Below are 14784 nucleotides of genomic sequence, written 5' to 3'. Positions count from 1 at the left end.
GATAGGGAACGTCTCAGGTTACTTGGCTGTAACCCTGTTCCTTGAAAAACTATATAAACTTTATAATAAAAATATAAAAATTAAGGAATTAAGATTATCATTAACAATCTAATAGCATTTGTTGTAGTAAAAACAAAGTTGTCGCGTCCTTTATCCAGCTCCTCTTAGCTCTTGTCAGTGTATCGCTTCCCATTCTCAGCTCTGCCATCAGGTCTGGGCATGAACTGAATCCTGCGGTAACCTTGGAACAAAGAGACAAGACTGGCTGAGAGTAGAGTACTGTTCTGCACTCTTTGATGCAACAAGTACATCATTTGTTGTTGGATGTGTTCCTGGTTCCGGTTGATCTAAATAATGCAGCCTAAATCCTCTGAGGATTAATATTATGGAGGTGTAGTGTATGCAAGATTAAAAAGATGAGTCTTTAGTCTAGATTTAAACTGACAGAGTGTGTCTGCTTCCCGGACCGTGCAGAGAAGAATATTCCAAAGTTTAGGCGTTAGATAAGAAAAGGATCTACCACCTGCACTTGATTTTGAAATTGTAGGCATTTCCAACTGACAAGACGCCTGAGAGCGTAATGTACGTGGAGGTCTGTAATACAATAGAAGTTCATTCAAATACTGTGGCGCTAGACCATGTAGGGCTTTATAGGTAATAAGCAAGATCTTAAAGTTAATGCGATGCTTTATAGGTAACCGGTGCAAGGTTGACAGAACCGGGGTTATATGCTCATACTTTTTTGTATGTGTAAGAACTCGAGCTGCCGCGTTTTGAACCAGTTGCAGTTTTTGTAATAGGCCCGCAGGGCAACCACCTAGAAGTGCATTACAGTAATCTAGTCTTGATGTCATGAATGCATGAATTAATTTCTCTGCAACTGACAGTGACAGCATATGACGTAATTTGAATATATTCTTAAAATGGAAAAATGCAATTTTACAGGTGTTGGCAACATGGCTTTCAAATGACAGAGTACTGTCGAATACAACGCCAAGATTTTTAGCTGATGACGAGGATTTTATTGGGCATCCGTCAATCGTTAAGCAGTATTCTTGGTTGTTACGCATAGCAGTTTTCGGTCCAGAAAGTAACACTTCTGTTTTGTCCGAATTTCGTAGTAAAAAATTGTTACTCATCCACATTTTTAAGTCAACTATGCAATCCTTTATTCGATGGAACTGCTGGGTTTCATGAGGCTTCGAGGAAATATAAATTTGAGTATCATCAGCATAACAGTGGAAGCTAATTCCGTGTCACTTTAGATTAGATTAGATTAGATTCAACTTTATTGTCATTGCACATATACAAGTACAGTGTAACGAAATGTAGTTTAGGTCTAACCAGAAGTGCAATTAGCAAGTGCAGGATATACAGTGTTAATAAATACAGAATAGAATATTAGGAAAATACTTTACAATGGGCATGTACTAGGAAAATATGACAGTCAGTATGTACTATGAACAATATAAACAGAAGGCTATATACTGTGAACATTAATGTACAGGTGGTTATATATAACAATATAAACTATACAATAGTGCAAGTGACTTGAGTGTGCATTAGTTACAGACATTAGCTATTAAAGTTACAGTGCAGTAGATGAGTTGATGCGGTATTAAAGGTACGGTGCAGTACAACGAATTAATGCAGTTATTGAAGTTATAGTGCAATACATGAGTAGATGCAGTTATACATTTACAGTGCATTAGATGAGTTAGTGCAGTTATTGAAGTTACAGTGCAGTAGATGAGTTAGTGCAGTTATTGAAGTTACAGTGCAGTAGATGAGTTAGTGCAGTTATTGAAGTTACAGTGCAGTAGATGCGATAATGCGGTTATTAAGGTTACAGTGCAGTAGATGAGTTAATGCAGTTATTGAAGTTATAGTGCAATAGATGAGTAGATGCAGTTAGTTATGCAATAGATGCAGTAATGCAATAGATGAGTTACAGTACAGTAGAGAAGTTGGTGAAGTTATTGAAGTTACAGTGCAGTAGATGAGGTAATGCAGTTATGAAATTTACAGTGCAGTAGATGAGGTAATGCAGTTATGAGAGTAGTCCATTAGTGCAAATGAGCATTCAGCGTAATATTCCTGGTGTGCACGTGAGCAGTATAGAGTGCAAATGATGCTATGTGGGTGTAAACAGTCCGATAGAGCAGATAACATGAAGTACTGGTGTGTACAGTTCAGTCATGCTTGGCAGCCCTGTAGTGCCATTTAAACAATGTAATATATTGGGCATTACAGTTAAAGTTATCAGGGGTAGTGGAATCAGTGGGGAGCAGAGTTCAATAGTGAAACAGTTCTGGGAAAAAAGCTGTTTCCTAGTCTGCTGGTTCTTGTCCGGAGGCACCTGAAGCGCCTACCGGAAGGCAGGAGAGTAAACAGTCTATGAGCGGGGTGAGATGAGTCCTTGAGAATGCTGCGAGCTCTACGCAGACAGCGTTTCTTTTGGATGTCCTCAATGGAAGGGAGTGTAGTCCCTGTGATGCGCTGGGCAATATTTATTATATCTCCTTGAGGTAGCATGTATAATGCGAAGAGCAGAGGCCCCAAGACTGAGCCCTGTGCTACACCGTACTGGACTTGTGATTTGCGGGACACCTCTTTGTTTATTGCTACAAATTGAAAATGGTCAGATAAATAAGACTTAAACCATTTCAATGCAATTCCGTTAATGCCGACGTAATTTTCGAGTCTATGTAGAAGTATGCTGTGGTCAATGGTGTCAAATGCACCACTGAGGTCTAGCAGCACCAATAATGAAATACAGCCACGGTCAGACGCTAAAAGCAGATTATTTGTAACTCTGATCAAAGCAGTCTGCTGCTTTTTGCAGTCTGAAAAAGCAGGCACTGTAGGCGTTGCCGGACGTCCTTTGAGACAAAGTTGGAACCTGATGACGTGTCCGCATTCACACGTATTTATAACCAGCAGGTGTGGGTGTAATTAGCCACGTCACCTGGCGATTTTATTTAAAGCCAAAATAATCTTTGCCGTGTTTGACACATGTGCTTCACAACTGGTCGAACAAAGACTGTTCTCACCCATAGCGTTTGAAAAGCAGCATCTCGTTCCCGCTTTTTCAGGGAACAGGGTTACAGCCAAGTAACCCGAGACGTTTTCAAACTAGCCGAATGGTATCCTATATTTTATTTTTAAAAAGTAAAATGTTAGGCAATATAGGCAAAAAAAATTAACGATACGCAAAACAGCAGTATGACTCTTACATAACATAACATCTTATCACAGGGTCACCTGAAGCGCTTCTGCAAACGGCAGAGAGTACATCCTTTCTTCTTTATTTTACAAAAGTTGAATGTTTTGTGATTATCAGAAAATAATGATACACACACACACAAGTTCACACAACCTCTAGCTCACTTGACTGTTAGATCAGGATTAGGATGCTTCACTACACAGAGAGGGAGATGATAAGAACAGAAAGAAGACAAGAAAAATTATGAAAAAATTTACAATTTATTCCACTTCAATTATTAAATACGAGCGAATTGTCATGTGACTGATCATGTGAAAAGTGCATTTTCTGTGTTCGCAGAATTACAAACTCACCTACATGGCTTCGTTCACAAATTTTTAAAGTCATATGGGGATGGTTTCACCCCCTATCTTGTTTTGATGTGGGAAAACCCTCTTCCCATGTGATACACAATATTTTGTGTTTTCACTGGGTGTTAGTTCGGCAAAAATGTTCATCAAAACGAAACTGTTGTGCTCCCTGCTGTGCTACCTGCAAGGAACAAATCAAACATGACTAATCATATTGGTCTTGATATGCTATGAATCCCTTTGTAAACCAATACTGTTATCAATTGTAACATTCCATGACATTGACATGTGATCTAACCCATGTGTCAGATCTGCATAGTAAGGAAAATTATGTCTAGGCAGACATGGTTTATCATCGTGTCCAAGCCACACCCCCCCTCTTTTAAAGAGGGAAATGCAAGAGAATCAAATGCAGAAGTGATGAAGGTTACTATGAGAGCTTCAGTGCATTTGTTTCCTGTTGACACAAGTTTGCAGCTTTTCGTGTGAGATAGACATTAACTAACATAGATTGACTTTGGCAGCAAACACTGTTAAATGTTGTGCTTACTTAAAAAGATGATGTAAACTTTGATTAAGTTTGTTGAGTAATGACACTGTGATAAAACTCTAATTTAATAACCTTTTAAGTATTTGTGAATGTTGAGACCGTTTTTTTGCAGTTTTGCTGTTCTACCTGCATCTGAGTTGATGTGAATATTGTGACTGAAATCAGTACTTGTCTCTGTCATTTTTTATTGCTTAAAATTCATTATTCAGCATCATCATAACAATAATAGCAAGCAACCATTGATTCAATGTTAACAAATGTTGATCCCTCAAAATGAATTACATCAAATCAATATCATGTTTGCGCATGCAATTCTTGTTGAAAAACACCATTATTGTGACCAGCTTTTTTTTAGTTGGGCTATTGTGTTTTAATGTTAGGAATCTTTTTACCATTTGACAATGTGTTAAAATGCATTTGATGTAGCAAATTATGTTGTGACCCAGGTCAGGTGATGATGGTGGTTTCTAAATAAGGATTGCAAGTGTCGTTACGAAGTTGTTGTCATAACCGTTCATGATTATGATATTAATTTTACCAACCTTGTGACACTCGAGTTTGTCGTAACTTGTATTTAAAGCAACTTTTTACTTGCTTGACATATTTCATTAAGTGCAACAATTACAATTGCTTTAATGACACAAGTGTTCTTATCGAAACACAATTGTAAACACTCAAAATAATTAATTTATTGAAAGGCAAGAGTCAAAGCCCACATAAAGAAAACACTGATCACAAAAATGAATTTCTTTTTGCAGGTGCAAAAGTTATGTTGATTCAATGCAATTCACATTTACCACATTTATCTACTTAAAATTAATAAACTGCTTTACTTGAAAAAATGTCATCATAACTTCACATTTGGACAGACCAGTTACTAATTTTTTTTCAGTCTACTTGTAATGTGCATTACACTTTAAATGTTGGATGAGCTGGAAATCTTAAGTTCAGTTCACTCAAAGTCATCAATACACAGCACTTAACTTAAGGCAACATGTTTCCTAAAGTTGTAAGTACAGTATACCAGTGTAGTGTAAGTGTGCTGCTTCAAATAAGCGTTAGTTATTACAATATACTATTCCATGTTCACACTTGTTTTTTCAAGACAATCGGTTTGCATGCTTTTTTTGCGTAAGCTTCACTGATTGAATTTTAATCATGCACCACTCCAAATCCATCCCTATAGAACCTGTGTAAATGGTGACACTTTTTGTGATGTCCAGGGTCCTGAAAGAATAGCATCAGAAGAGAAAACAACTGCATAACCAATATTTGTATCACAACAAACAAGACAACGCATAGATTCTCTACTGGGGTTTCTCCAAGGTCTGTTGAGGTGCAGACCTTTTCATTTAGCGAAATATTGTTTTTTTGTGGGTGAAAGTGGGTGGCAGAGTTACAGCACAATAAATTGTTTCACAGTTATGTCAAGCAACAAAATTTGATATAGAAACCATCTTGCTTGTTAGGTTATAAAACTTAATTTTAACCTATTTCAGGTGAGGCAAAAATGAAAGTTACTCAAAGAATTTATTTAATTTGATCTTTTATTCTTGCAAGAATGTCAACTGACATACAGAAAGTTGTGCAGTGAGAAGACAAGAGGAAGTTAGGGCGGATGCCACACATAAAGCAGAAGTTTCATACTAAACAACCAGTTCTAACTAGTTCTAGTCAAAAAGAAAAGGTTAAATTAAGGGCATCACATTCACACAGAGTTTTACATCCGTTGTATTCAAGGAAGTAAACATGTACTTAGTAATTTTCCATCATCCACTACTGCAAAGCATTTTTTCATGCATTAAGAAATAAAGGTATAATACGTACATAAAATAAAAATTGAGAGGAAGGCCCGAATTTGTAAATAAAACCTCTGACAGATTCTTATAGGGACAGGTCGCCTGTGAAAATAAAAGTGTTTACATAAGAATTTAAGTTAAACCCTTTAAAGTTATGTTCATTTTCAACAGAACAACACAGGGAACATATTATGGGACTGAACCATGTGAAATGTCGACCATGGATTTTGCTAAGTAATTGACTGAAAATGTGAAAAGATTTGTTTGTAAATCTGTTTCATCTGATAAAAAACTTATGGACTTGGATCAGATTTTTGAAAAGGGGTGTTGCAGAGGTGATGAGGAGAGAGGGAACTTAAAATGTTGAAGAGAGATTAAGAAGCCAAACGTTTGTTTTTGTAAAAACAGTATATCAACAAATCAATGGCAATGCTATAAGGAGTGCACATTTCATGTTCATAACGTTCATCCTGTAAAAACATTTTTGTGGTGTTGACTACGGCATTTCTATTTTCCTTCATTTTCAGTATGAAGAAAGACGTAGACGTTCTGAAGCTTTACAGAGAAGTGCTGCTCAACAGAAAAGCTGTGGGAGAAGACCAAATCTTTACATGAAGTCTTGACCGTGTGCACCACACCGTAAGGGGTTGTCACAAAAAGCTTTTTAGCCATCGCCATCATTGAGGACCTCTTGTTAGTATATTTTATCTGTGCCAGGATAAGTTGAAGCATTAAGGCTTTATCGACCGGATTAGGTGAGGCGCTGTAGGAAATCACAACATTTAACTTTTTATTCGACACCGATACCTGAAACTGACTCTTTCCCTTCGCTCCCTGAAAGTCTTTCTTTTTTGCAAACAGACCTTTGGGAGAGTTAAAGACACGGACTGACCAGCACACCCAGTCGTATTTCTTTTTTAAATGGTCCATTAACATGTCAGCCAATTGCTGGTTGTTTTTGTCGGCGTGCTCTCTCACAATATGTTCAGCATCCTGCTCAGCCTGTGTGGGAAAGCTGTTGGTGCATTCTTTGATGACCTCGTCTATTTTAGACTGGATCACTTTCATTTTCTTGTTCCACTCTTGAAGTAACTTCTCCTCTTTACCGCCGCCTTCCATGGCTGTATATGCCAGTAAGGCGATTAAACCGATGCAAAACAGTTGCTTTAGCATTGCGCAGTATTCCTCCACCCGCCTGCGGCTCTTCTGCTCGTAATTTAGAGCCATGTCCAGTATAGACTCTCCAAACATGTTATTTCCAATGACAGCATCATACAGAGAGTTCAAGTCTTTTTCACCATTCATCCTGTCGAAGCTGCTCATGAACATTTCCTTCCTGACCTGTCTGAATCTCTCATCTTTGACCTCGATCATGTCCATTAATTTGCGGAAGTGGTTGGTCAGGTTGTTCTCCCTGGATGAGTAGAAAGTATCTATTTGGCTCTTCTTGATCTCATCGTTGATCTGCCTGTTCTCTTCAAAAATGGTTTTAAGGCGATCTCCTAACTTCAAAAACTGTTCCTTCATGAATTGGGCTTCTTTGCTTTCCACGCTTTCGACCCCCAGCTTCACAAACGGAGCTACAATGGCGAAAAGTGGAGAAAGATCTCTACTGATACAGGCTATCACTTCAGTACCCTGCTCCAAGATTTTCAAAATAAGATCCTTGTTTTCTAGAAAGCAGTTCTTCAGCAGTTCAGCCATCTTTCAAGAATTTGATTGACACAAATTGTCTGTGCAAAATAAGATGACAACATCATTAGTTATAATACTCAGAACACCAGAGTTTTACATATAAAATTGTGCTCAAATCAAATCAAATCAGACAAAGATCATAAAACAGAGTGAGTTCAGACTATATAATTCAAATGAATCAGGTTTGTTGATTGAACATTATCAAATTAAGACAAATTAATATATTGTGACAAAATTAATAGAAAACCTTAAGTGATATTGACTTCAAGGAGTAGCTCACCCAAAAATTGTCCCCATTGACTTGACCATAGTCATTTTTATACCTACTATGGAATGTCAAAGGGGACCATTTTTGGGGTGAGCTACTTCTTTCAATAATATTGATGTTACTGCAGACATCTGAGCTCAGTTTTTGAGATAATTGAGAAGCTCTAATGTACACATTTGTGAGACTTAAGTGAAAGCTTCTATTTGCAAAATGCATTTAATCTAATTGATGTTTTGGATAAATGAAGACATTAAAGAGATCCATTTCTTATGGGATTAAATGAACCAGATCAAGGAGAAAAACATAATTTTAGTGTAGACTTGATTTAAATGTAATTGTGAAATATTTAAGGTTACAATTTTACATTTTAAGTGAATTTTTTATGCTTGTATGAATGGAAAACAAAAAGATGGCTACTTTAAACCAAAAAGCATTAAAGAATAGGTTTTGAAAACGGCGGACAATGTAGATGATAAGAGGCTTACCGTTTTTAATCTGATAAAATGTTTCCACCTGTGTCTCTCTTCTGTGCACTTCTATACTCTAGAGATAAGAGACTTGCACGTTTGATTTGCATTGAGCCTGTAAGCAAACACCCACAACACATTGTTCTACCAACCACTCAAAATGCATTAGGATTCACTTAGCATCACACTTGCTGAAGGTGTGAACTCAGAACATCAAAGCAACCACACAGCAACACTCTGGCAATAGTTTAAAACATCCTTTAGAATTGTGATATACTGTAACTCCCATTTCATTTATTTGACGTCCATTTTGTTGGCTTCTTTGTCTAAAGTGTTCATTTATAATATGTGCCATTTTTAAAACTCTGCAGGCCAAATACACAAAATGACCAAAAGTATTGGGACATCCCCTCCTACACTCTTTAAATGGTTGTGTTAAAACAAATATTTGTGTTATTTAAGTCGCTTTTATTAAAATGCCTTAGAATAAATCATTACTGATGTGCATCTGGAGACAAAACATCCATCCATCCATCCATCCATTTTCTACCGCTTATCCGAACTACCTCGGGTCACGGGGAGCCTGCGCCTATCTCAGGAGTCATCGGGCATCAAGGCAGGATACACCCTGGATGGAGTGCCAACCCATCGCAGGGCACAGGAGACAAAACAATGGCACTGAAATATTTTAAGATATGTCAGTGCAAATTATTTTCAGTTGAGACAGTATTTTTGCATTTTAGTCGACTAGTCTTCAGCCTTGTCTGTGAAACCTGGGCATATTTTGCATTTAAATTAATATAACGCAAACAATGGGTTAATATCAACACATCTTTTTTAAGAGTGTAACGAACAGGTTGGACTTGTCCTCTCCTTGTGTTCAAATCTTAATGCTACTGCATATAACGATATTTAAGGAAATTGTGTGCTTCTAATTGTATAGCAACAGTTTGGGCAGCACCCTTTTCTATTCCAGCATGGCAATGCCTCTATGTATAAGACAAGGAATCAGTCAGAAAGAAATTACTTATTCAGTAAGTGTGGAAGAACTTGACTGGTCTGCATAAAGCCAAGTCCTGGACCCAGCCGAACACCATTGCTGTGACTTTCAAAGTTTCAATGCAAGCTACGAGCGAGAAACTCATCACCCAACTTCAATGACTTGTGCACAGGATTTGGGACTGAAAAAAAGCGCTTTCAAAACTGTTAAAAATTGCATTTGTACAAATGTAATGGGAAAGGTTTGCATCTCTGTTACAACAGTTTGGAAATGTTTTTTTTTGTTCCAAAATGACTGTACCCCAAGTAACTGATGCAGAGTTTTTTCTAAATGTTTTGTATTTTATAGCTTCTTAGGCCGAAATCATCATTACTGTAATGAGTATGACAAAAGACAAATTATGAAATGACAAAAAAGAAACACAATTGACTGAATATTCATGTATGATAAAAATGAAGAAAAAGTGGAAATGAAAAGTGTCCATGACAGATATTCTCATCCTCTGTTACATTTTTAAAGGACACACACAGCGAGATTTAGATTGTTTGATTTTGTTTGAAGAAACACATCTACCAGGTTAACAAATTACATTATATTTTTAGTTTAAAAGGAAAATTGGGAATTTGACTAACAATCATTAGAACAAGGGATTTCTGTATTTTATTCTTGTGATCAGTAATATATTCTGTAATGGTAATGCTTGTGATGAATGAGTAAGCTCTGGTCAGTGATCAAATTTCACTTGCCCCTTTGTGCTTAGACCTAATATATTAATAACCACTGCTGAACCAATGATATTTGTTGTATAACTATGGTTATCCAAAAAGGGTACAGGAGGAATGACATACTTTTGAATTCAGAGCATGGAAGCAAGGTTTGCATTTTAGCAATTCCGGTTCCATAGCTACAAAGTCTATGGGTTTTTAGAATGGATCTTTTGTGCAATTACTAAAATAAGGTCTGTGGTTTATGTTTTTTATATCATAAATCACACCAGTTATACCCGCTTGTGATTTTTAAAGATTTATCGTTTCTTAAAAACGACAGTTGATAAAGCAAATACCTCCTAAGGTGGGACATACAAGGTCATCACAAATAATGAAGATTCATTCACGGAGTGATTACTTGGTCAGGGAGCATGTTTTTAATAAAAAGTTGTCAGAGGCTTGGTGGTGGTGATGTCGATTTCGAGTGACTGTAGTGTAGTCTATTTATAGCATGTGAGAAATTGAGCTGATCAGATTTCGCTCCCCTTGTGACATAGAAAAGGGATCTTATTGTAATATTACAGCCCATTAATCTGCATGTTTACACCCACGGCATCCCATGGCATGCACTACACCTGTGTATCCCAACCCTGGTCGTCCAAGAGGTCAAAAAATGTAACCTGAGGACCAGCATTGGGAAACACTGCACTACACATGCGGTATGTCAACAACCCGGATGGAAGAGGGGTGGGGTGTGCAGTAACTCATTAGCATTCTAGGAGACTTTCACCAAAATGGGTTGCTGTGAGCATGTTTTTTTTTGATGAGGCACAAAGGTGTCATTTATGCAGTGTTTTTAAGCTAAATATGTTACAGACATTTAATGAAGACCCTATAAATTATGCCAATTCATTGAAAATGTTCATCCAATGAGCCCTTTAAATAATGAAACGGAATATTTTGTTACATATTTGGGCCTAACTGCTAAGCTGTAAGAGCCAGCAGCAAACCCTCAGAGCCCTCTAGCCCCTGTATGATGATCTAAACTATTGTAAAAAATAATTTTTCCCTATTATATGTGTATATTTGACTCAGGTAGTTATTTTGTTTTGTGTGTCGCACATAAAAAATTCTCGTTGCTTCAAAAAAATTAATTGAGCCACTATGAACGGATTGACCAATTTAATGACGTCTTTAGTACTTTTCTGGACCTTGACAACAACTATAACCATGATTTCACGAGTTCACCTGAGCAGATAATGAAGATAGCAGGGGTAGTAAAAGTATGCGTATTGGCGTGCTGTCCGGGGAGCAGGTTCCGAGCTCGCCGATTCCATCCGATCCCGGTGCGCTCCCGCCCCCCAATAGGGGCGAGTGCGCCGAGCTCGGAAACGGCCGAACCCAGAACCTACCCCCCGGAGTTCTGCTATCGACAAGAGCTCAAGTAGAGGAGCGGGGGAGGTGGTGGGATGTGTAATCCTTTAGAGATGGCTTCAGGTAAGAATCTTTGTCTACTTAAGTGCTGGTTCGCTTGAGCTGATAGGGTAGAGTCTGTGATTGCTGATTGCGAACCAGCCGGTCTTAATTATTTGCTCTGGCTTCTCCCGAACTTTGTTAATCTATAGTTATCCATTAACATCATTTCACGAGTTCACCTGAGCAGATAATGAAGATAGCAGGGGTAGTAAAAGTATGCGTATTGGCGTGCTGTCCGGGGAGCAGGTTCCGAGCTCGCCGATTCCATCCGATCCCGGTACGCTCCCGCCCCCCAATAGGGGCGAGTGCGCCGAGCTCGGAAACGGCCGAACCCAGAACCTACCCCCCAAAAAGTGCAAGGATATAAGTTGGACAGCAGCCAGGTAGCGCATACCCCCCAAAACAACTGCTGAGAGAAAGGCTTCCTGGATGGTGGCTTGCGATCGCCATGACTGGGCGGTCGCTGTGGCGACGTTGGCTTTGAGTATGGAAGGCGTTTTGCTGAGGCAGAGCCTGGGTAGGAAGCAGTGGTCCCCTGCGGGGCATTGCTGTAGCAATGATAGCTTCAAGATGCGTGACATCTGCTACGGCAGAGTAAGATTGGGAGCCCTGGGGTGGTCACTGCGGTGACTCCGGCTTCTAGCACGGATGGGGTGGAACACGTTCTGCTGCGGCAGAGAGAAGTATGAAACAGTGGGCCCCTGTTTGGGCACTTGCTGCAGCAACTATGCCTGCGAATTGCTTGGCTTCTACTGCAGTAGAGCACGAGTTTGAACCACGGGCCCCTGGAGGGGTGGTCACTGCGGTGTTGCTGGCATGAGCGTGCATGGTCTCAGCTGCATCAGCGCGTGAATGGAGACGTGGCCTCTGTGTAAGTGAACTCTGCGGTTAAGCAAGCTTCCTGTTGAAAGGCGTCTGCGGTGGCAGAGCATGGTTTGGAAGGCTGAGGCGGTCACTGCGGTGACTCCGGCTTCTAGCATGGGTGGGGGTTTGTACACGTTCTGCTGCGGCAGAGAGAAGTATGCATCAAGGTTCCCCTGTTGGAGGCCCGGTGCTGCGATGTTGTCTACTTGCTGCTGACGTTAACTGCTGTAGAGCCAGGGTTGGAAACCCGGAGGTGATCACTGCGGTGACACTGGCTCGTGGCTTGGGTAGGGGTGTGGAACACGTTCTGCTGCGGCAGAGAGAAGTTTTGAAGCCATGGTACCCTTCTAGTATGGGGGGGGGGGGGTTGGGGGGAAACACGTTCTGCTGCGGCAGAGAGAAGTATGAAGCTCGGGCCCCTGGTGGAGCGGTCGCTGCGGCGATACTGGCTTCGGGTATGATGAGGGAGGGGAGAAGCACAATACTTCGGGGGAAGGGGGAAGGGAAGCATGCGAGGGATTCTATCAAAGGAAAGACATTCTGCAGCGGCAGAGTGAGGGATGAAGCACGGGCCCCTGCGGGGGCGGTCGCACAATACGATACTGGCTTCGGGGGAAGGGACAAGGGGAAGGAAACATGCAGGGAGGGGTCAGCTGGGGGTAGGAAAGACGTTCTGCTGCGGCAGAGTGAGGGATGAAGCACGGGCCCCTGCGGGGGCTGTCGCGTGGTGCGATACTGGCTTCTGGGGAAGAGGAAGGGGTAAGGGAAGCATGCGAGGGAATTTTGGGGAAGGGAAGACATTCTGCTGCGGCAGAGTGAGGGAGGAAGCACAATACTTCCAAGACAGGGTAAGGAAAGCATGCGAGGGATTCTATCAGGGGGGAGGAAAGACGTTCTGCGGCGGCAGAGTGAGGAATGAAGCACGGGCCCCTGCGGGGCGGTCGCACAATACGATACTGGCTTCGGGGGAAGGGACAAGGGGAAGGAAACATGCAGGGAGGGGTCAGCTGGGGGTAGGAAAGACGTTCTGCTGCGGCAGAGTGAGGAATGAAGCACGGGCCCCTGCGGGGGCTGTCGCGTGGTGCGATACTGGCTTCTGGGGAAGAGGAAGGGGTAAGGTAGCATGCGAGGGATTTTGGGGAAGGGAAGACATTCTACTGCGGCAGAGTGAGGGAGGAAGCACAATACTTCCGAGAAGGGGTAAGGGAGACAAACAGGGATTCATCTAGGGGGAGGAGAGACATTCTGCTGCGGCAGAGTGAGGGATGAAGCGGTCTGCTTCTGGGGAATGGGATGGGGGAAGGGGAGCATGCGAGGGAACAAATTACTGGGGGGGAAGGGTTAGCTCTGCTGCGGCAGACATGCAGGAGCAAGTGGCATGGAGTGAAGGTGCCTCTGGTGAGGGGAGGCGCAGTGATGATGCTTCATCTAGGAAGAGCTGCTTCGTGAGTGGATGAAGGCTGATGTTGAACAAGGTGGGTGAGGAGAGTCCGGTGTGCTTTCCTGATGAGGGCACGGTCGGTCCTGATGTAGCTCTTGAATGCATCTGACGACCAACGGCCGAGTGTTTGGATCTGGGTTTTAGTAAGGCCTTTTTGGGCGGCCGTGGTTGCAGCGCCGATGCGGAAAGAATGGGTGGAAAATAGATCTGCCGGAATGCCCGATTGTAGTAAAACCAGTTTGAGATGTTTTTGGAACCAAAAGCGTGATGCAGGGTGATTCGAATCGTCCACGAAGAGAGGGTCTGATGGAGATGAGGCCTGTGATGTCCTGGAGTGGAGGTATGCTGCTAATGTTTGGAACGGCTGGATCGGTGAGGGGAGTTTGAAGATGTAAATAGAGTGACCACGTCTGGCCTGGTCTGTCTTGCTCTGCTTGATGAAATATGAAATAGTTTCATGATCGAGTATGGACAAATCAGCGATGGAAGGGTGAGCTGAAGGATTGAAGTGAGAGGTGGTGGTAAATTCTGAACCTCTGAGAAAGCCGAAAAACGCCAGGATGAACATGGCATCGAGGGTGCGTGCGGTGTGCTTCGTGTGGTAGCCTCTGCGAAGAGTGGAGATGCATTTAGTAAGGATCTCTATGGTGATGGGTTGCCTGGCGTCTTGAGGAGGAGGTTGGGTTCTTTGGATGCCCTTGAGGAGCATGGATGTCTGAGGACTTTCTATGGCTGGGGAAGGTGAATTGTACATCAGTTTGTGAAAAAATTGGATCCCGCTCAAGTAACCTTTGATTGAGCTGGCTTTGAGATGTTTCGTGTTGTTGAGGAACGAGATGAATGAAGTGATGGAGAGGAGGGAAAAATCCGGGAAGGGGATGTTATAAGAGAGGTGGAACGTTTTGAAGTTCTTCCAAGCCGTGAGGTATGACTGTTGGGTC

General features: G+C 41.4%; 1 protein-coding gene across 1 annotated transcript; it reads right to left on the bottom strand.

The window, feature by feature from the left end:
* Positions 1-5661: 5661 nt before the first annotated feature.
* Positions 5662-8493, bottom strand: LOC130433085 (protein rapunzel-like). The gene is made up of 2 exons (XM_056762772.1): positions 8374-8493; positions 5662-7658 (listed from the first exon to the last, which is right to left on the bottom strand). The coding sequence occupies exon 2, from the start codon at positions 7627-7629 to the stop codon at positions 6433-6435; it is 1197 nt and encodes a 398-aa protein (XP_056618750.1). The 5' UTR covers positions 7630-7658; positions 8374-8493; the 3' UTR covers positions 5662-6432.
* Positions 8494-14784: the final 6291 nt, after the last annotated feature.

Source organism: Triplophysa dalaica, chromosome 12 (assembly GCF_015846415.1).
Source record: "Triplophysa dalaica isolate WHDGS20190420 chromosome 12, ASM1584641v1, whole genome shotgun sequence".
NCBI lineage: Eukaryota > Metazoa > Chordata > Actinopteri > Cypriniformes > Nemacheilidae > Triplophysa > Triplophysa dalaica.
Note: the sequence above shows the minus strand (reverse complement) of the source record. Positions and strands in the feature narration are given on the sequence as shown.